This window comes from Fundulus heteroclitus, chromosome 10 (genome assembly GCF_011125445.2).
Source record: "Fundulus heteroclitus isolate FHET01 chromosome 10, MU-UCD_Fhet_4.1, whole genome shotgun sequence".
Taxonomy (NCBI): domain Eukaryota; kingdom Metazoa; phylum Chordata; class Actinopteri; order Cyprinodontiformes; family Fundulidae; genus Fundulus; species Fundulus heteroclitus.
The window spans coordinates 31,301,223-31,324,312 of NC_046370.1; the positions used below are offsets into that span (position 1 = coordinate 31,301,223).

A 23,090-nucleotide genomic window follows, 5' to 3' on the forward strand; every position below is an offset into this window, starting at 1 on the left:
GCAAGCAAAGCTAAAGAAGGAACAGCATTCTTTAGAGCTGACTGTAAGCTTTGGATCTGTTCCTCTGTGACGAGCAGCGACATTACGGTTTGCTTCTTCTGTGAGCACAACAATGGCAAAACAATTCTCCGCTGTAACATCTGCCTTTGTCCACAGTTTATTATGGGAACTTTCTTTCTTTACATGTCCAGCGGCCATGTTCATTTGTTTATTTTTCGTAACAGTGTTGTAAAACCACAGTTAGTAATCAATTAACTCACTTGTTGTGTTAAGACCATAGACGGAAATTTCCCAGTTTTCATCCTGGACCATGCACGGTCCGAATCAAGCCAGTTTTATATCACCGTGGACTGAGAGGCTCTGACCAACATTTTTTGAAGTGGTATTCACAGTCCAGAGCCCATATGTCTGAGAGAAACACAAGTTTTCAGAATGACGCATTAAAGCTTATTAGATTTGCTTCTAGTGACTTAAATTACAAGGAATCATTCTTGAAACTTTCCACTAACGAAATAAGATCTGCATTATTTTAGCTACCACGATATGGCTGCATCAGCATCCATCTTGTGATAGACAGCTCCGGAGTGTAACCACAGCACACCAGGGAAACAGAGGAGATGAGAAAAAAAGCATAACAACCATAAAGACCTGCTGAATTCACATTTTTTTTGCTATGTAATTTTCAAGATTGTTTTGTTGCCATTTGGATTTTCAACATCAAAATTAAATTTGAGCTTAGTGCCAGCAGCATCTAATAAACTTGCAGTGACTTGGAAAAGTTTTTCTATCCCTTGAAATGTTTTACATTTGTCACAATACAACCACAAACTTCAAAGTTTTTATTATGACTCGATAGACCACACAAAAGAGAAAAATTCAAACCTACCAAAACATGGCCATTCACCTAAACCAGGGGTCTTCAAACTTTTTGGTAAATGGGCCAAAATTGTCATGTCAAAGGAACTTGAGGGCCAAAAAAACTTACCCAAATTTATTTATTTTTTTTACCTTAATGTAAGAGTCACAGAAAGAAAGCCTTAAGAAGTCTAGTTTAAAGTTTGCACAAACCATGACGGGGGACACGATAAACATGCGGGACAGAGTGTTGTGAAGACGTCCCCTAAGCATACAGCCAGAGCCACAGTGGAATGGTTTAGATCAGCGGTGACTAAGTCCAGTTCTCAAGAGCTAACATTGTGCAACTTTTAGATGCGTCCCTTCACCAACACACCTGAACTAAATAAATGGCTCATTACAGGCCGTTGTAGAGCTGGATGACATGCTGACAAGGGAATTCAGCCTTTTGATTCAGGTGTGTTGGAGCAGGAATTAATCTGGACATTGCAGTGAGTAGCTCTTGGAGACTGGACTTGGCCACCCTTGATTTAGATCCAAGTATCTTCATGTGTTGAACCAAATAAGTGTTAAGACATTCGTTACTTGGAGATGCTTCTTATACAGTCTAAAAAGAACATAAGCGATTTTACTTATCCAAAAGCCTTGCTTCTGTAATTGCTGCCAAGGGAGTTTCGACATAGAGTGGCTGAACGCAAACGCACACAACACTCTTTAGAAAGACATTTTCATAATCAGGCATCGTTTTCCTTCCACTTAAAATGTATGCATTAATCTACTGGTTTATCACATCAAATAAAAAGATAAACACACTGAACTTGATGGTTGTATCATGACAAAGGGGTCTAAACATTGTTGTGAAGTGCTGTGAAAATGGATAAAACGAAGAAATAAAGACAGGGTAAAATAGAAACATTCCCAAAATATATCATAATGTCAGTTTTTACAGATGTTGACTGTAATAAAGAACAGAAAATATGATTTTTTTAGATTTAGATTTTCTCACAGCATTAGGTTCCTTCTCATCATAATGCTGACAGATGACTGTACCCACTTCCTCCCAAAAAAGAAAATAAAAGTGTACCAAAGCAACCAAAAAAAAGCCTAAAAAGTCTGACATCCCATCTCTGATGTACAGTGGATAAAGTATGACGTGAAATTAAAGGTGTTCAAATGCTTAGGAGAAATCAATTTATGAATGTGTCAAAAGTTTCTTCAACTGAATAAAAACAAAACTGAAGTAATACTTTTTGGACCGATAGAGGAGAGATCAAAAGTTAGCACACAGCTTCTGCTGCTTCAGCTAGGAACCACCGATCAGGCCCAAAATCTGGGTGTGGTGATGGACTCAGACCTGAACCTCCAAAAGCCCCAAAAACAAAGTCGGCTTTCTAGCACGTAAAGAACATTTCTGGGATTAAATAATTAATGTCTGAGCAGGATCAGGATCTGGAAAAACTAATCCATGCGTTTATATTTAGTAGAATTGATTACTGCAACGGTGTTTTCACAGGTCTGACAAAAAAGTTAATCAAAGACTGCTGCTGATCCAGAACGCTGCTGCCCGCGTCCTCACTAAGACTAAGAAAGTAGAGCACATAACCCCAGTTCTAAAGTCCTTACACTGGCTCCCTGTATCTCAGAGAATAGACTTTAAAATACTTCTTAGTCTATAAATCACTGAATGGCTTAGCACCTAAATACATCACAGACTTATCAGTGTAGCAACCCTCCAGATAATAAAATTTCTGTTCTGATTTCACAACATCTCCAATGTGAAGCACACCTTCAAAAATACTGTAGAAATGTTTTGGTCTTGTTAGTCCACAAAATATTTTCCTAAAATTCTTGGAAATCATCAAGACTTTGTAAAAATCAGGGATGGGCCTTTATGCTCCTTTTTGAGCTTGAAACTCTCTAAGGGAAGCCAACTTTACCCAGTCTGTTTCGTATTGTTGAATCATGAACTCTGACCCTAACTGGGGTGAGGCCATGCTGTGCTGGATGTTGTTCTGGGTTCTTTGGTGACCTCCTATAGGAATTGTAGGTACAGTCTTGGATTAGCTTTGGAACACCATCTACTTCTGGGAAGTTTCATCAAATGTTCTCCAGTTGCTGGTAATGGCTGTTGCTATGCTTATCTTGAGTTCCAAAGCCTTAGAAATTGCTTTGTAAACCTTTCCAGATTTGTTCAATTTGTTCTAATCTATTCTTGAATTTCTTCAGAATCGAGTTACATTAGGAAATCCTGTAGCCTAAACTTGTGAAACAAGTTCTGTTAATGGATTTCTTGATCCTACTCCTCTGGCCGTACTCAGGCCTTGGTCTGTCAAGTGGAACTGAAAACATTGGACATTTGATTTATAATTCAACATAGTGGGTAGTTACTTTTCTCAGACAGGGGGAGGCTAGTTTAAAATTGCTGATGTCTCTTAATAAATATATTTTTTTCCTCAGATTCTCCTTGATATTAAAATTTATTTTATTATTTGAAGTATTTAAGTTTAACAACAAAGTAAAAACAGAGGGTGGCAAATTATATTGTGCAGTATTGTAGGTAACTCATAACTATGTAGTAAATGGGTAACCAATTATGAACATACATTAATATTAACCATGTAACATAATGATTTGAAATAAATTTGTCTGCAATTAATAGTTAGCCATCTAATCCCGAATCTCCTGAAATCCCATTACACACATAACAAGGTACACCGGCTCTCCCAAAATGACATGTTTAGATAGCCTATTAAAAAGTAGAAAATGTAAACATACAAAGAATTTTGAGAGACCCAAAGATAAATGTCCTCTATACACATGCACCTGAAAATAGCTTCTTTTATCATGGAGAAACCCAGATCTGCGAGACCTAAAGAATCATTGGCTGCCAAAGCTTTATTATTAAAATGATTGGGTGTTGAAAGGGGGGAGTATACACACTTTACGCAAATGCAGGCCTGGAAAAAAGCTGCTCCTACCTCACAAGCTGTTATTGTGAGCGCGCAGTGAAGCTGTATGCGTGAGCATGAAGCTCTCGGTGCACTGCTGACTGCTGGCAGACGGCGACCTGCGGGGCGACCGCTGAAAACGACTCCGTCTGTTGAAGTAGCTGCCGGCCGTCCACGACCTCTTGTGCTTCCTAAGGTACTCCTTGTAGTTTTTGGTGAGCAGTGTGTAGAGGAACGGGTTGATGCAGCTGTTGGAGTACGTCAGGCATGTGGTCAGGTAGTTGATGTTGCGTTTGACTTTGGAGGAGAGGGGCAGGGAGGGGCAGAACGAGCCGAGCAGCTGCCAGATCCAAAAAGGCAGAAAACAAGCCCAGAAGAGGAGCACGATGGTAAAAATCAGGTACAGCACCTTGAGGAACATAACAGAGAAGTGAATGAGTCAAATTAACATTAATATTCTGTCATGGTACAATCACAAGCTTCAGTACAGTGCTGTCCATGAAGTTCAAATAAAATGTTTCTACATCTTCCCATCAAATGATTGTGATAATGTGATATATTTGCAGAAAACAGTATCTTGTTAAACCTCAAAATACAAAAGCAGTGCAACATTTAGGATTTTGTTGGGCTACTTAGTAAGAAAACAAACAAACATAAAACCATAACTTTGAAGTGGAAGAAAAATCATATACGATTTTTTTTTTCATATACAAAAAAAAACAAGCAAAAACATAACAAGTGTAAAGTATGGGGTGCCTATGTATTCTAGTCCCCTTAGTCAATACTCGGGAAAACCTCCTTTTGCTGCAAATCCAGCTGCAAGTGTTTTGAGGTAGGTTTCATAACAGCTTTAGAAACCTGAAAACTGGCTATTTTTTTTTCCATTCCTTTTTTTTGCCGAACAGCTCAAGCTCAGCCACTTCAGATCCAAAAGCATCTGCTAAGATCAGCTTTCAGGTCTTGCCACAAATTATCCATTGGATAAGAATCTTGACTTTGATTGGACTATTTTAACACATTGGTTTGCTTAAACTTCTTCGCTGTAGCTATGGTTGGATGTTTAGGATTGCTGTCCTGCTGAAAGGTGAAGGTTTGCCCATTCTCAAGTCTTTACTTCCTAGCCAGACATTTTCATCTTGTGTTGCACCGTATTTAGTTCCACCTTTCCTATCCTTGCTGAAGAAACACATCCCAGAAGCATGATGCTTTTCGGAGGCACTTGTATTGCCACAGTTTAAAGTAACACTACTTATATATTTTATATAAGAAGACTAGATACCAATGAAAAGTAATACTATCCCTTCTTACTGTAAATATGCCAAAGAAAATATTGCAATCTTCTGTATCTAAAAATTTTTTTTGGGACCCAAAAAGCTTGAAACTGACAATCAAATTTTACATTTCACTTTCTGAATGCATTGATTTGGCTAATAATTATCAGTGCACTTGGGGGAGGGGTGCTCATTAAGCAGTGAAATATCTTTCTTAAATAGTTAGTTGATCTTTAGTAGAAAAAAGCAAATGAGAAGTCACAAAACCAAAAAGACGGTGATATAGAAAAATACTGAACTTCACACTCTACAGTCTACACATGGTGTTCAGATCAGGGGGGCAAACACATGAAAGGCCTTAATGTAAGACTAGGAATTTAAATTTTGGTCTCATCTGACCAGAGCACCATCTTTCAGATGCACCTAAAATGGCTTGGGACAAACTATAAAGACACCTCCTTTCAATAATTACTTTCTTCCTGCCACTATGACTAATAGCTACCCTGTTGAGAGATTCTCCCACCTGAGCTCTGAATCTCCAGATATACCTTTGAGCTTTCGGCTGCTCCTCTCGTTAATGCTCTCCCATGCCTGGCTAATCCGTTTGGGGGTACTGGTCTTTGTAGATTTGCAGTTGCACCATACTAAAGCTTGGCAGATTGTTTTATAACCCAAATCTGCTTTGAAATTTTGCAGCTTTCCACTGTGTCCCTCGGTCTACGTTATCTTCCTCTAATAAACATTGAGGACTTCATAGAACAGATACTGAGATGAAATATTATACTAAGATCACTGATAGGAACTGGCTACACATCATTGTATTTAGGGGTGTTGGATTAAAGGGGCTCAGTACAAATGAATGCCAAACTTTTCAGGTTGTAAATTATTTAACATGGTGTTCTTTGGCCTAGCATCAAGTCGCAAGTTGTAATTGGGAAAGATGTGGAAATGTAACACTTTTGCAAGGGGCAATAAATAGTAATTTGCAAATTACTAACCTTTTGATTAGGTAGTTTCTTGGTCTGCTTGAAGTTTTCCGTTTGTGATATCCAGTAAGTCCGTGCAAGCTGGATGTAGAGATACCCAATGATCAGTCCTGGAGCAACAATACTTGTGCAAAAAAGAAAGGAGATGTAAATCTTGAAAGACAGTGGGGATAACGTGGGCTGGCACATTGGTTTAGTGCCCTTTGACTTAAGCTGAATGCTCACAATCATAGGTAAAGTGAGGATTAGAGAAGCTACCCAGACCAGCAGCGCGATAGCCTTCCGGTAACTTTTAGACCGCTTGACTGTGTCCAGCGGCTTGAGCACCGCAAAGTAGCGCTCCGTGCTCATGATAGTCAGCGTAAAGATGCTGGCATGCATGGTCAGGAAATCCATGCTAATCAGTATCCGACACCCTGCGTCTCCAAAGTACCACCCCTTCAAGAAGTGTGTGCAGACCACAAAGGGGATGGTGAGAAGATACAACAGATCTGCCAAAGCAAGGTTTATAATGTAGATGTACATCGAGGCTGCAGTCCTCATGGAGTGACACATGACCACCAGGGTGTAAATATTTCCTGAGACTCCAACTAAGCACATGATGGAGAGGATGGTCCCAATGGTGAATGTAGCCGCCGTATTCTCATGAGAGCTAAGGGGAGGGTCAGTAGCGTTGGTGCTCCTTTCCACCAAGACACCTACAGGCTCCATGGATGCTGTTGTCATTCCTGGATGCAGAGAAGAAGAAAAATCAAGACAAAATCAGATAATTAGACAACTTATATAAAAATCAAATACCCTCTTTTTCCTCACTGTTGTGATTAAATAAGACCAATCAATTCCTGTTTTAGCTCAGTTAGGATTACCAACAACATTTTCATAAGTTAATGCAAGAATAACGGGAACTGAATTTTAAGTTCCATGACTTAAGTCAAATATTGTGAGTATCCTTCCAAAAACCTCTGATAATAGTTTGCTGGAATTCTGTCGCATTCATCTTGATAGGACTGTTGTCACTGAGTGAGGTTTCTTGGTTCTCACCCGCTCCCATACTGCTTTTCATCTTTGTCCCAAAAGTCTTTATAAGACTGAAGTCGGGGCTTTGTGATGACCACTCCAAAACACTGACTTCGGGAACTTTGTAACTAATATGGTGGCATGTTCAGGGTCATTTTACATGGTAAAGCCAATTTGCACCATTACATTAACAGTTCCAGATAATGCTCTTTCCTTTTGATGACATCTATTTTGTAAAACACCAGTCCCTCCTGCAGCAAAATGCCCATGGTCAAAATCCTGACACTCCTGTAGTTGACAGTTGGGACGGTGCTCTCTTGTTCTCACTTAAGCACTTAAATTTAGGTTTCAACAGACAACCAGGTATAAAAGGATAATGACAGCCTCGTACCAGTTTCAGTCAGCACATTGTATAAACTCCAGAACAAAAGCATAAGACTATGTCAAACATTTACACTATGGTTTAAATACATGGGCCACTTCTTTATTGGAGGTAATCTTGTGTAAAAAAAAGCAGAGAAAAGTATTAGCCAATATTCTGTCAATCTTGTTCTCCATCCAGTGACAGAAAAAAGCCATTAGGAAGTTAAGAGATAAGCTTGCTTTATATGCAGAACATTTTTGCCAGTCTCAGTCTTTACTTGTCATTTAGTTATTTTCATCTCGCCAAAAAAACTCCACTTTCTTTCCTCCATTGCACACGATTCTGCTTTGTTCATGTGATTTGGAATGAAGCTCTATAATATTGATGCTACTAAGTAGATGTAATTTTAAAAAAGATTGCAAAACTATGTGGCCTGAATATTTGTCATATCCTAATTAAATTCGCTATGATGTGATGTTTGAGTTCTTTTACTGAACAATCTGTCTTGTTTTGTGGTTTGGTCATGCCAGCAGAATAGCTAACATCTATTAAAAAAAAAGGAAGGAAAAAAAAAGATATATAAAGTTTACACAACTATGTCAAATTGCAAGGGTTTTGTGACATAAAAGAGATCCACATAATTTTAGAAATGTTGCTCCCTTGGTGTGACACATGTCCTTTGTAGTAGAGTTTAATGTCAAAAGCCTCTCTTCCAACAAAACTTTTCAGATGCATCTAAAATTTCACCAAACTTTATGGAGGAATGTGTTGGTTTCATGAAATTTTGGTCAAAATTTCAAAAAGTTAGTTTTGGCACAAAAACAACACAGCACATCACCAAAAAAACAAACAAACAAAAAAAAAACAATTCACAAAATTAAATATGGTGGTGGCAACATCATGGTTTGGCTTTGGTTGACAGACCACACTTTTGGTAAAGTAGACCAAGTTATGAACCATTCCTAAAACAGTCAGTTCTGACCCAAAACACCTCAGGTCGACGTTAAAAAGGTGCAGATGAAGAGAGATTTTATTTTTTAGCATCACAGTAGCTATATTTACATGGACAAAGGTAATTGGAATAAAGGGCCAGTTGGAATAAAAATGTGTCATGTAAACAACCCAATCGGAATATTGTGATCGGATTAAGCTCAATCGGAATAAAATTGTATTCCAAATGAGAGGGGTGGTTTATGCAGATTGATAATCCAATCGCCATGCATGTAAACGTTTGTCAGGATCAAGTTATTCCGAATGTAGCAAACTGACCGGAGTCCGCATCTGCGCTTGATGTAAATGTGACATATCTTGATGTTGTTGAGTGGTGAAATTACCTCGGGAAGCAAAACTGTCAGGGTTCCTGATACAACCTTTCTATTCGCAATATTAAAAGAGCTCAAAATTGTATTTATTCAGTAATGTTCAAACCAGAATTAGAAGCTGGTGCAAGTCCAGCCTGACAAACAAGCTCATATAATACTGCTTTATTAGCCATTTTTTGTTGCTCAGCGAAGACAGAAGGTAAAACCAGCCTTTTTTTCTCTGATCAATAAATTGGTGCACCTTTTATAATAAATGACTGCTGCTGATAATAATAAAGAATAAATATATCTGATTTGCATTTCTACATCTGGAAAGTTCCCTTAAAAAAAATAAGCCAGCACTCTGTTTCCCACAAACCAATTAAATGCCTTTTTGGCCAACAATACATTTTTTAAACAGTGAGGCAGTAGATGACTCCTGACATCAGCTTCATTTATCTATTTGAAGAATACCTGTCCACACAATTAGCCTTTTCCGGTTCATTCATGTCCACCATCATTGGCAAGACCAAAGTGGTCTCAAAGGACATCAAGCGCAAGATGGTAGATCTACACAAGGGTGGAATGGGCCCCAAGATTATCTGCAAGAAGCTTGCTGGAAATGTACAATGACCATCAATTGATCTTGAGCTCCATGCAAGATATCGTCCCATTGGTCTAGGATGATAACAGAAAGATCAGAAATCTGTCCAGACCTACACAGGAGAAGTGTGGTAATCTGCAGGCATTTAGAACTAGTGTGCATGGTAAATTGAAAGCTCACAGTTTTATTCTGCAAAAGGGAAATGTATAGACATACTTTACGTTTGCTCGTGAACGTCTAAATGATTCAGAGAATGCTTGGTAGAAATTGCTGTGGTCGCATGAGATCAAAATCAAGCTCTGTGGGATCAGCTTAATAACTGCAAGAAGTGTAATGCGGAGTAAAAAGAACACCGTGCTCTCAGTCAAGCACACAAGTGGAAAGATTCACTCCTTCATGGGTATAGGACAGCCACTAAGCTGAAAGTTCAGAGAACTGGGTAAAGCAGCTTTAAAATCTTCCATGAAATCTTCAGCCCTGGTCAAGTTAAAGATATGATGAAATCTGTCTTCAAACATGAGTAACAACAAAATAATGGTTAAAGACACACATTTAGGTCATGAAAAAGTCTTGCCAGTCCACATCCTAGACAGAAGGTTTATAGAGGAAACAGAAACTTTGAGAAGCCAAAAAGCATGCAAGAGATTCTGTACAGATGATTCAGCCAAAATCCCCCCTTAGACAGACACCATCAAATTTAGAGACTTTGCAAACCCTACTAAAAAACAAAATAAAAAGAGATCCATAATGACCTCCTTTGGAGAAACTGAGAAAAGCCCCAATAACCATTGTTTTCAGGCATTTTCAAAATGTCTTTCCGTACATGGTTACCATACTGCTGTATATTTTAAGCAATTTCACAGAACTCAATTGGCAGATTTCTCGTCATTCTGACCACTCAAAGCACTTCCACACCACAAGTCACATTAATCCATATTCACACCAACACACAGTATTGGTAGTGCTTTGCTCAAAGAGTCATCAACATGTAGTGCAGCAATTTGGAAATAAACTCAGAAACATCCAAGACTAAACTTCTTTCTGATCCACGGTTGCATGAATAAATGTCCTGATCCTGTGGAGTATGGCTTTGTACTGTGATTACTATTTCCTTTAGTCACAGCTAACATTGTGTATTTAGTTCATCCTTTAGCTTTGAAAGATACTGAACTTATATTTTGTTCTTGTCTCTGATTTGTCATGTGGTGCTTAGTTTTTTCTTTTAGAACACAGTTCCTGTTTTATATTTGTTATCTGCCTCACCAGCAGTTCTTTGTTCTGTTCACTTCTTGTTTATTTCCTTGCAGTTCATACGTTTTTATGATTTCCTTCTGGTTAGTATTTGTTTGTGATTTTTACATGTATGTTATCTAGATCCTTGAGTAATCTGTTTGCTATTTACTTGCCTCTTCTCACAGCTCAGATCCATTCTGCCTATCACTCATCAATAAAGCATCCCAGCAATTACTCCTCCCCAGTAGTTATGGACCTAGTCATTATTTGCTAGTTTCTTCTGCCATTCACCCATTGTTCCTATTTCCTGAGTTTTTCCTTTGTATAGACGATGTTATGTGAGTTCTTGACATTTTGTTATCTTTTGAACCTACACTACTTCCTGCTGCACTTCGGATCTCCTAAAACAATTCCTGACAATATGAAATTGCAGCTAGCAAGCCCACAGTTTACAAAACTCCCTTGATAATGAACAGTGGCGGCGGATGGGATGGGGTACTAGAGGTCAGAAATTCTAAACTCTACTTGATGATAAATCTGCCCACGGTCACTTGTCTGCTGCTGGAGTTGGTCGGTCGGTCTGGTCCAAATTCTTTTTTCCAGTTCGTTTCCAGCAAAAGCCTTGTGAAATAATTACTTTGTAAATAAATTAATGAATTTTCTTTCGCTGTCAACATATTTTCCTGTCTTGTCGTTGTTGTTGTCTGACTTTTGTTAGTACTAGTATGTTTAAGTGAAATTTGGCTTCCGTATTTAAACTGCCAGCAGTGTGACTTTGATTGGCAGGCAAGAATGAATCTTATTGGATAAAGAATGGAAAAAAACTGATTGGCTTTTATGAAAGAACAGATATAAATTTAATTTTGTAATTTATGCCACCTCTACTACTAAATCAAATGAGTCTTTTTACAGGAAAATGTGTGATTGCATGCCAGAGCTGTGGTCTGTGGCTACTTAGCTGCTTCTTTACATCGCTGACAATTTGAGATTATGATTTTTATGTCACTAGTCCTAGATCTCAAGTCTGACGAGTCCCGAATAATTAGCGCACAAGTCTAAGGCTAGGTTCACAATGCAGATCTTGATGCTCAGTTCCGATTTGTTGCTGAAATATTCATTTCTATTTTATTTATTTTTTGAGGTGGCTGTTCATACTACTTTTAAATGTGGCTGTCAGACTTCTGTCTGAACGGTTCAAGACTGCAAAGTGACCCGCATGCGTAGATAACAGCAAGAGACGTCACACATGGTGATCTCCTATTGTCCCAAAGCCTTAGAAGTTGATGTAACCCTTTCCTTTCCATAAATCAGGGCTAATGAGTTGCTTTTTGAGATTGTTCAGTCCACTTCATGTTGTCAGACAGGTTCTTTTTAGGAGATTTGATTCCGCAGGCCTGGCAGTAATCAAACCTTGTTGTGGATAGGAAATTTAAACCACATGTGGTTAATTTCAGTTAAATCATAATGTAACTATAACGGAAAATAATTTTTCACATAGGACTAAGTTGGCTTAGATTGCCTATTTCTCCTAAAAGTCTTTGTTGGAAAACCGCTTTTTGTAATTACTCTGGTTTTCTCTAAATGATTTTAAACTTTTTTATGATCAAAAACATTGAAACGTGACAAATGCAAAACTAGAAGATAATCTGTTGATGAGCAAATGGAAACGCTACCAGGAAGCAGTCCGTGTTGGTCAACATTCCATGCTCTCTTAGTGCATGTTTACACAGATGTAACACAGGAGAAGACAAATCTGCCTGCAATCAGACAAATGGTTAATAAATACTCATACCTGGTCTGTCTTAGAGAAAAAGCTTCAACAGACAGCTGCAGTTCCCGTCAGCCATGCCTCCTTCCAAACTTTCCACTTATTGCAAAAAATCTCACACTGTAAAAGTCCTCATAGATGCTGCATGAAAAAAAAAAACCCTCACAAATGAAACATTAAGGTCAGAAATGGAGGAAAAAATATTTCTCCAGCAGTCGTGAGGAGGAAAAATAATGGCTCATGCATTATAAAGAACGCTCCTCCTCTGATGACATATGCGCTACGCTGATTGCAGCATTAAAAGTTATCTTCCAGTCGCTCTATCCTGTGCACCTCCGTAGCATCCAGATACCTAATGTCACCTCAGCAGCAGGGAAATCCAGTTCCAAGGAAAAAGTGCTTGAAGACACGAAGGGAGAGAGAACGAGAGAGGGAGAGAGAGAAAGCATCAATGAAATGATGCTTAGAGGGGATTACAAGAAGCGTCAGCTGCTTTTGAGACTCCTGTCTTTGACTGAGGGAGACTAACAGAGAGAAGGGAGAGCGTGTGTCAGAGGTAGAGAGGCGAGAGAGAAGAACATGCTTTTAGCGAGGCACTCTCTGGCAAGCCCCAAGTGGGAGGGGGGAAGGCAAAGAGTGGAGGCAACAGGGGGAGGTATGCAGGAAATGTGCTCTGCTCTCTTCTCCAGCCCCAGTGCCATCTATTTCCATGCAACAGCGGATTGTGCCACTCGCTGATTCATGCTGGGATTTAAGGCACTTTAGACGCTGACAGAGCAGCCCTGGTGACCCAAAAACACCCCTGCAATAAAAAGGATATATTGCTGAAAAGACAACCAGCAGTTCCACTCATTGCACTATGTCAATTATTGTAAATGCATGGTGCCGGGGTCAATGTCACCTTCCTGTGGAGTAATTCTTCTCAGGGCTGCAATCAAACATCATGTGCCGCAGAGCCTGGCGCATGACGGTTTGCCTTTCGCTCCTGCTGCGGCTCATAAATTTGAGGAACTTTTAAAAGCGTTTAAATTTAAATGGGTTGTGTTGAGATAATATGTGACCAAGACCGACATAAAGTAAGAGATCAGTTTGAAGCGGATGAAAAAGGTATGCAAAATTATTTACAAGCAAAAAACTAAAAGTGTGGTATACATATGTATTTAGCAACTGTCATTGATACCCCTGAATAAAGTCCACTGCTGTCAAGTGCCTTTAGACATGATTTATTTAATAAACAGAAACCAACTGTGTGTGATGTAATTATTCCATCACAGTATGAGCAACCCATCTATTACAGTGAAGAGTGGTGGTGGCAGCGTCATGGTGTGGAAATGTTGTTCTTGAACAGGGGCAGGGAAGCAAGATCAGAGATGATGGTAAGTTGGGGGCTAAATACAGGGCAATCTTCTAGGAAAACCCTAGAAGCTTCAAAGACCAAAAACTGGAGTGAAGGTTCACCTGTAAGTAGGACAATGACCCTAAACATTCAGCCAGGAGTAAATTAGAACGGCTTGGATCAAAGCATATTCTTGTGTTTGAATGGCCCAGTCAAAGTCCAGACCTCTATCCAATTAAGAATCAGTGCCAAGACTTGAAAACTGTTCTTCACAGTTCCTCTCCATTCAATTGGACTCAGCTTTACCTGGGTGTAAAGGCAAATTGGCTAAAACATTTGATTTCTTGACGTGCAAAACGGAGACTTATTGAAGCTCTAATTGCAGTGAAGTCAGAGGTACAAGGTGGTACAAAGTACAGCCTCCATATAAATGTATGCCACATTTTTCTATGAAATAAAATCTCAATAAAATAAAATTTGTTGCAAAGTTCAATGCATTTAAAAATTTGTGCAAGGCAGTGTAAACACAAATATTTTTTATAAAAGTCTGAATTAGAAAAATGTACTTAAGTATTTTAGCCCTAATGTTAACATTTGCAGCTTATATTGTCTTGGGGGAGGGAGGGGAGAGAAGTATGCATGTGCACACATTTATTTATTTTGTTGGAATGTGCCGTTTGTAAGTCAATTAATTTTACTGTTATGGAGAATGCATTTCAAAAAAATACAGACACAATTTCTACAAATTTGTCACACATATTTTTTGCAACTGAAAAATGAAGTGCTTACAGATGCAAGGAACACGTCGTGACTTCTCAAAGCCAAATTGGATCCAGCAGAGCCCTACTAAAATTAAATCACTGTTCTATTCATCGGTGTAGGAAACAAATGAGATCTTATTTAGTCTCAAAAGGTAGATGCTAAATTGGCTCAGTCAGAAAGTACTGAAAGGAACCGGCACCATTTTTAAGCAATATTAAAACTCCCCTTGAAGGATTTGTGTCGTCATACGGTTCAACAAGAGAAACAGTGAAAGGAGAAAAAAAGAAGAAAAATACTGCTGTCATTTATGAAGCTTGTATTATAGCTATTTCAGATGAAGGCTTATATTTTTGTTTAATTTACGTGTCCGGAATAACTAAGGGAAAATGGGCAAGTTTTTTTTGTGGAAAAACTAAAGGTGTTGTCACGTTGTTTTCCATCTTCCATGTTGGCGTTTAAAAATGCTTTTTATTCACACGGACACACAACCAATCTGTTCAGTCACCTAAAACTGAACTTGGAGTGCTCTATCAAAAAGTAAAATAGAAGGAGACCTGGGTTTATGGAATACATCTCACCAAACCTTCAACACATATATAAGATCTTTCAGAAGCTTCACTAAAATAGTGAGCAAATTTCTTTGCTCAAAATAACTTAATAATAACTAAAATAACTGTCAAAATAGTTTTTATCCCACCAACACATCTTCCATTGAGGAAGCAGAGCCTGGGGACTTCGGGTCGGGTTCTCCCATCTCTGGTGGTCAACAAGGTGGTTAAAAAGTTCCTTGGTCGCAAGGATGAGATTCGCCCTGAGTACCCTAAGGCTCTGAATGTTGTGGGGCTGTGTTGGTTAACACAACTCTGCAGCATTGTGTGGGCATCGGGGGCAGTTTCCCTAGATTGGCAGACTGGGGTGGTGGTTCCCCTATTTAAAAAGACGGACCGGAGGGTGTGTTCCAACTATAGAGGGATACGTCTCTTAAGCCTCCCTGGTAAGGTCTATTCAGGGGTTCTGGAAAGGAGGGTCCGTCGGATAGTCGAATCTCGGATTCAGGAAGAGCAGTGTGGTTTTCGTCCTGGCCGTAGAACACTGGACCAGCTCTATACCCTCAGCAGGATTCTGGAAGGGGCATGGGAGTTTGCCCAACCAGTCTACATGTGTTTTGTTGTGTTTTTTGGATTGGAGAAGGCATTCGACCGTGTCCCCTGAGGGATCCTGTGGGGGGTACTCCGGGAGTATGGAGTACCGGGCCCTTTAATAAGGGCTGTCAGGTCTCTGTACGACCATTGTCAGAGCCTGGTCCACATTGCCGGCAGTAAGTCGGACTCGTTTCCGGTGAGAGTTGGACTCTAGGTTGCCCTTTGTCACCGACTCTGTTCATAACTTTTCTGGACAGAATTTCTAGACGTAGCCAAGGCGTTTTGGTGGCCTTAGAGTTGCATCTCTGCTATTAGCGGATGACGTGGTCCTATTGGCTTCATCAGATCGTGATCTACAGCTCTCACTGGAGCGATTCGCGGCCGAGTATGACATGGCTCGGACGAGGATCAGTGCCTCCAAATCCGACACCATGGTCTTGAGCTGGGAAAGGGTAGAGTGCCTCCTCCAGGTTGGGGAGGATATACTGCCCTAGTGGAGGAGTTTAAGTATATTGGGGTCTTGTTCACAAATGAGAGGAAGATGGGGATCGAGATTGACATGCGGATTGGTGCTGCGTCTGGCCCAAGTGGCCGGGGAGAGGGACGTCTGGGCCTCCCTACTGAAGCTGCTACCCCAGCAACCAACCCTGCATAGGTGGAGAAAAATGGATGGATGGATGGATGGATGGATGGATGGATGGATGGATGGATGGATGGATGGATGGATGGAAGCTCTGGTAACTGAGAATTTGCACAAGCAAAGAGTAAATTCATTACTGGTCCTCTGAACATTTAATTTACAGCATCTAAGGATAAGATATTAAAAGGAGCATGCCTTGTTGTTGTCAAAATCAGCAAAGTTTTTAACAGGAAGATCAAACTAGTCAAAATCACCTTTCAACAAAGAAGAAAAAAATGTAATTACTATCTAAACAGTCAACTATGAAACTGAGGGGCGTTTCTTATGTAAAAGCTAAAGCTAAGTGCAATAAAACAAAGTGCTGAGCAACAATTGAGACAGCTGGAACAGGAGCATGACAATGGAGCAAACCCATTCTCAGGTTACTCAGATAGATTCATCATGCTCTGGGAGCACACTCTCAGTTGCTCAATCCAAAATCCTGTAATTTCACAAAGCAGAATTAGAGAAAGATCACACTATGTTTGGTGAACAATAGCAACAGATGGCCCTTTGAATCTCTGCTATTTTGGTGGTTCATTAAACAGCGAAACAAGAAAACACATTGTTGCCAATGTCTTCATATATATTTCTGATCTCAATGGTAACAAAACATTAGGTATCCCCTGCACATTCTTCTCAAAAACGGCTCAAGCATTCAAGTTGGATGTAGTACATCTGTGAACATAAACTTGAAAGCATCCTCACGGTTTGATTTTGCTAACACCAAGTTTCCCTGTTGGAATGGTATTTAGAGGTTATTGCACAGTGTGAGTTGCAACTTGCATGTATGTTCAAATCTAGGTTTGTCTGACAGAATTACCTTCTCCTAGATGTCTGTCCATGCTGTCTATGTGTTTGGTGACAAACTGCAAACAGGACTTCCTTTTGCTTTCTTTCAATCAATGACTTTCTTCCTGTCGCTCTTCCATAAGACAAGATTTGTGGGTTGCATGACTGAGACGTCCTATCAACAGATTCATCCATACAGTAGGAGCTGTGAATCTCTCAGGTATCATTGGCCTCTTTGGTCTGCTCCTTTGATTAATTCTCTCCTTGCTCACCTTGTCAGTGTGAGTTTTGGTGTCTTGATAGGGTTGCATTTGTGGCATACTAGTTCCCTTTTCTGAGCAGTGAGACGTTTATAGATGGGGATATTATGTTATAACTAGGGCTGGGCAACGATTAAAATATTTAATCGCGATTAATCGCCCTGATTAATCGCGATTAATCGCATTGTATTTACAAACTCCAAGAATGAATTCAAAAGTAGTTTAAAGAGCACTTTTATTTTAATGTTCTGCTGCCATATGAACAAAAGTGTTGTAACATTTGTAGCACTTATCAGTAACACATATTTAGTGTAAAGCTCAACTTAAACATGTAAAACAAAAAATAGCAATAATAATAAATCAAAGCTTATTGCCACTGACAGGGAATTCTCTTTATGGGGAAAAAATCTACCAAAAACAGGCAATTTCTGAGGTAACAGCAGGGAGCAGCATTACCATTTTATGTTCAATACCAAAGTTTAACTTGGCAGTGGTTACAACTAACTTGTTTCTGTCATATTCCATGCTGGAAGAACTTTAAACTGAAATGCTTGCTAACTCGATATGCTTGCGTTTATTTGACGTTGACACACGGTTTTTTGTTGTTGCTTTCTCGCATGCATATAGTGAATGGCAGGGAAAAACAGGCAAAAACACATGGATACTTTGAAACGAGAAGCGACTTCACTGACAGCGTTGATGCAGACCCCGCTCTGCTCCGCACAAAACTTGTTCCGTTCGCCAACTCACCGCCTCGCCTAAGCAAATTCCTGCCGGAAACACCGCCTTCCGCATGTCGGCTTTGTTTTTTTCCGGGCAGCACTTTTCTTCCTCTGAATCCGAGGCTGGGCTGACAGCGAGGTTATTGGCGCATTATCGCCACCTACTGTTCTGATTCAAACCCCTACACCGCAGCAACAGACCTTCACAAAATAAAAGCATGTGAGCAACATGCATTAACGCGCGTTAAAGAAAATATCGCCGTTAATAGTCTAATGAGTTAACGCGAAATTAACGCGTTAACTTGCCCAGCCCTAGTTATAACTTATCCCACCTTAAAATGTTCTCCGTGAGAAATTGTTCCTTGGTATTTACGATGCTGTTTGTTTGCTGATATAGTCCAGTAAACCACTGAGGCCTTCTGCATTCAAACTGACTCTGTTTAATAATTAGGTGATTTGTGAAGCTAGTTAACCATGAACCTTTCCCTGGGTAACAGAGAAAGGGCCTCTTTTGATACTTTTTCAGTTTTTTATTTGCAATAATCTTAGAAAACCACAATTTCTATTTAGTTTACAGTTAGGCATAACTTTGTGTGGTACTCTCACACATGACAAAATATAAAAAATGCTCAAGCAGTGTAATCCCTACACTGTACTCTTTCATCTGCCATTTACAACAACAGATCTGGCCTGAATACACACTCGTCTTGCTTTTGTCTGCCTCTTCATGGTGATGGACACTCAGACAGCCTCTTCACACTTCTATGTTTATAGTTCTAACCTTTCCCCCCAACTGACTACACTTCCACTTATAGCTATGGAGTGTGGCACAGGTCACTGTACTCAGGCACTTCAAAAGGGAAAATAACATTTTCAGCAACTCGAGTCAGCTAGCTATGATTTTGAACCTTCTACAAATTTAAATGCAAATCACAAATGTAAATGCAACTGACACAAAACTATAATTACTTGCAGGAAGCAAATTGCATGCAAGAGATGCAAATCATCCTGACAGCATGCAATTTGGCTTTATGGTGGAAATAAATGTCAAGGAATTCCTATTATGTTGAGCAGGTGTAGCTGGATGTAAACATGTCAGTAGAAAAAGCTAGATGCTTCTCCTTCCCCTCTCCTCTGCGCCACTTGTAAACCCATGACTGAATGTGTGTCTGAGTAGGTTATGTGGCATGTAGCTGGAGGATTTTATCGCAGCGTGGGGTTCCATGGCCTCTGTACTCGCTGTGTGTGCGTGCATGCTTAGAGGTCACCCTCTGAGATAAAAGACAATCTGTTCGGAGGTTAAGAGAGCTCTGATGAGCAGCTATTACAGGGCGATCAGGGCGGCAGATCAGAACTGATTACGCAGCAAATGATGCAGTACAACGCCCAGTTGCAGCTTTCCAGAGCCAGAGCAGATGATGCCAACCTCTGTCATTGTAAGAAACTGCACATTCACTCAAATGCAAGGACAAAAAGAGCAAAACGGTGCTTGCAGCAAATGCATATTGTTATCCCAACCAAACTGGTCACTACAGCAACATGGAAAGATGTCTTGGGATTTTATGTGATAGACCAACACCAAGTGGTGCGTGAAGTGGAATGGAAATGATCCGCTTTTTAAGTGGGGTGTGTGTGTTTATGGAGCAGCTGTGCTCTGATACCCCAAAACGAAATCTAGTCCGAGCAGCTACCTTCGGTGTACAGATCTGTGCAGAGATCTCTGTGGTAGTTTTGTGGTGTTTTTCTCTCTCTCTGTCTCTCTACCTGCAGGATACGAATGGCAGGCTGCAGCTACCGGTGTGCCTCTTCTTAAGCAATTAAGACGAGCATTAAGGGGAGCAGGAGTCAGTTGAAAGGTGTCAGAGCATTTGCTCACCCAGAGCTAGTGATAACTAAATTAAGCTTCATGAAGCAATGAAGCCTTCCAGCTCATTGTGTTACCCAAAGGTTCGTTACTCTCTAGCGACATCTGCTGCTGCAGTTATACTATGAGGGTCTAGTCACTTAAATCACTTTCTTTCAAACTATAGAACAAAGTGGTGTGTGTAATGCTGTCACAATGTTTTTTTGTCCAATCTATATCCAGTCTGTTGAGTTTTATGTAACTCTGCCATCTGTTTTCAGTTCCTATAATGATTTGCACCGAAAGTAATCCTGCTAATATATTGGCTCCCATCGGCTGTGTTTTATTTTATGGCATGGGCTAAATTGTCTCTTGGTGTAATTGTGTCTTGGACTACATGCCTGTGGAGGCAGACACAGTATTGTCATAGTCATTTTTCCCAAATTAATGTTACAGCTGTAATGGATAAAATATAAATAAATATAAATATCCACAACATTATAAATTCTGTTAATTGTTGTTTTATTCTCTGGTTTTCATTTAACACCAGCCCTTTGAGGATAATTCTGAGGTCTAGTTTGGAGTATTTCAACTCTGTTGAAGCCAAAGGACAGTTCATTCCTGTCTGCTGTCGGTGCTTAACTCTGCTTCTATTCTGTTTTCAGTCAGCAACCAGAACCCTCCCAGTTTTCCCGGTTTCCACATTTCATTATTTTTCAATAAGTCCTTTAAACAGTCTTTCTGCCTCTGTGTTTGCTGTCCCATTCAGAGTCAGAATGGGAAACCTGACAGAAGACAAAAGAACACAGCAGACAGGTTAGGTAATCCATCATCTGAAAATGGAAAGAGTATGGCAAACCTACATCAGAGAAGCAGCAGATAAGTTACAAAATGCCATGGTAACTCTGGGGGAGCTGGATAAAGTTTCAGCTCACGAGGAAGAATCTGTTAACAGCATGACTGATAATAGCGCATTCCACAAATCTGTGTTTAATGAGTGTCAAAGAAGAAAGCCACTGTTAAAAGGAAAACTATAGCAATTCTTGATTAAGCACAAATGCAAGCGTGGAAGGCATTCACACTAGAGATACTTTAAAAAAAACATTTAAATGATAAAATAGAAAAGACTTAGGCCTTTAAATTAAACTCCCCTGTAGTAAACCTTTTCTTTAAAAGAATCAAACCTTTGACGTGGAATTGTCCCTAATCTTCGTCAAAGCTCTCTACCTTGCTCTCCTCAGAGATCCCATTCTGCATTGGAACAACACCTTGTCCGGCCAGAGCTCTAGCTTGCCCTTAAATGGACAAATACACTTCCTTTGAAATACCTACACAACTTCAGGGATGTACTGAGCATATATGAGCTTAATATTTTTATAAACATCTCCATCTTTCCATTCCCCTTTAAACAGACTCACTTGACATGCCAATTCATGACTGACACTTTTATTATGGAAGTTGCACCAGAAGTTGTCTCACATTAATGTGTTGTATAACTATGAGTGACACTGCAGTTTAAAGACATTGGGAACAACAGGACACTAAAATTCACATAGAAATTAAAATTAGTTTATTAGGTTCCACCGCAAAGCTGCAGAACTGTCCATCCTACAGAGAGTTTGAGATGGTTTGGTTATGTTAGCAGTTTTGTTGATTTGTGAAGCAAATAAACAATAAAAGTTTAACCTGAGACTTAGGTACACTACAAGGGTTCTATTTTGTTTGGATAACATGCTTTCTGATGTAAATTTTTTCAAAACAGAAATCAAGAGATACTTTGTTTCTGACTATTTTCACTACAGAGAGCAAGCTCTGTATTGATGTTAAGTCATTCAGAAAAGAGTGAGCTTTGGACACGATATTAAAACTTTTCTAGCTGCTATTTTATGTTTGTACTGAAATTGGATGTGTTAATCTCATTGTACACATGTACAGTAACAATAAAGCCATTTAATCTATCTAGATAAATTTGCTACAAATATTCAAGTGTACACTTAAGACATGCTAGTTATTGCATTTTAAGCAATACAGTGTGAATTTTCTGAGTCGAAATGCTTACCTGCATTTTCCGTTTCATGTATTTCTATTACTCAGAAAGGAAGTGTCGGCAAGTCAATGAAATATCTGCAAAATTTGCCAGTTTTTGTTAATCATCTGATTTACTCAATTGTCAGATAGTCGATAAAATATTTGATTACTATAGTAATTATTAGCCGTAGGCTTAAACTGGATTACTGGTACAACATTTGATTGGGTGTTGACCTAAAACAGGATCTTAAAATGTTCCAGTGTTGTGGGAAATGAAGACTGATCCCTGATTTAAATAAAACAAAGCTGATCTGGGCCAGAACCAGAGTTTGCACTGTTGAAAACAAAGATGCTTGTAGTGTCGAAAAAATTCAGAAAAGTTCTAGAGGTATCAATTCTTAAAGTACTTCTTGAATCTGAGATCGACCAACTCGAAAATACATGCATTAGTGACCATATTTTCAAAAAATGTGGCATCAAGATCACAATTGCGGCGTTAAAAGTTTTTTTAAGGACTTAAAATTGTCCCTCGGCGACCGCTAGGCTGAAAATCCACAATTTGGGTCACGTGGTACAATGACGTAATTGGTAGGTGTAGCCCAGGTTACGCTACAGAGAGTTCAATGAAGTACACCACAACAAGTTCAGATGGCAATTCACAAAGTGATGATTTTAACATGAAAGACAGCGTCTGTTAGGACTCGGGTAAGTCTGAGAAAAACATTTTAGGAGAATAAACGGAATTGTTTGCTAATGTATAATTGGAATCGGTGCTCATAATCGCAGTCATGGCTGACCGTGTGGATGTAAACACGGAAACAACTCGTTGAAGCTCGATTGCCTGGCATCGTTTATGACAGCTGAAATCCGCCAAAACACCCCTTAAAAAAGTACATTCAACACAAACCACAGCATTCATCTCAGCATTATGTGTTCTCGGAATTTTACTTAATAATCCAGACGTGAGCGCTCTGAGAGCGGACGCACATTTATCTGTTGCGCCGTGGCGCTCATATTCTCCGGGGGGCGGCATGGGGGGTTCCGAACCGAAAGGGCTGTGGGTCTATCCCCACCACGCCTCAGGGTTCTGCGGGGTAGCAGGGCTGTGCTGAGAGGTAGTGTGGAGAGCATGTCGCTTCACAGCAGGCTGCTGTGATGATGGCGAGATTTCTCCGCTTC

At 39.7% G+C, this 23,090-nt stretch overlaps 1 protein-coding gene across 2 annotated transcripts in view; it reads right to left on the bottom strand.

The window, feature by feature from the left end:
• Positions 1-12,897, bottom strand: part of LOC105927400 (urotensin-2 receptor-like) — a 91,853-nt gene extending 78,956 nt beyond the window's left edge. The window contains 3 exon segments of one of the 2 annotated variants that reach the window (NM_001310003.1): positions 3,834-4,212; positions 6,073-6,788; positions 12,372-12,582. In NM_001310003.1, the coding sequence (NP_001296932.1) occupies positions 3,835-4,212; positions 6,073-6,786 (1,092 nt within the window). In that variant the 5' untranslated portion in view covers positions 6,787-6,788; positions 12,372-12,582 and the 3' untranslated portion in view covers position 3,834. 2 annotated transcript variants of the gene reach the window in all.
• Between the last annotated feature and the right edge of the window lie 10,193 nt (positions 12,898-23,090).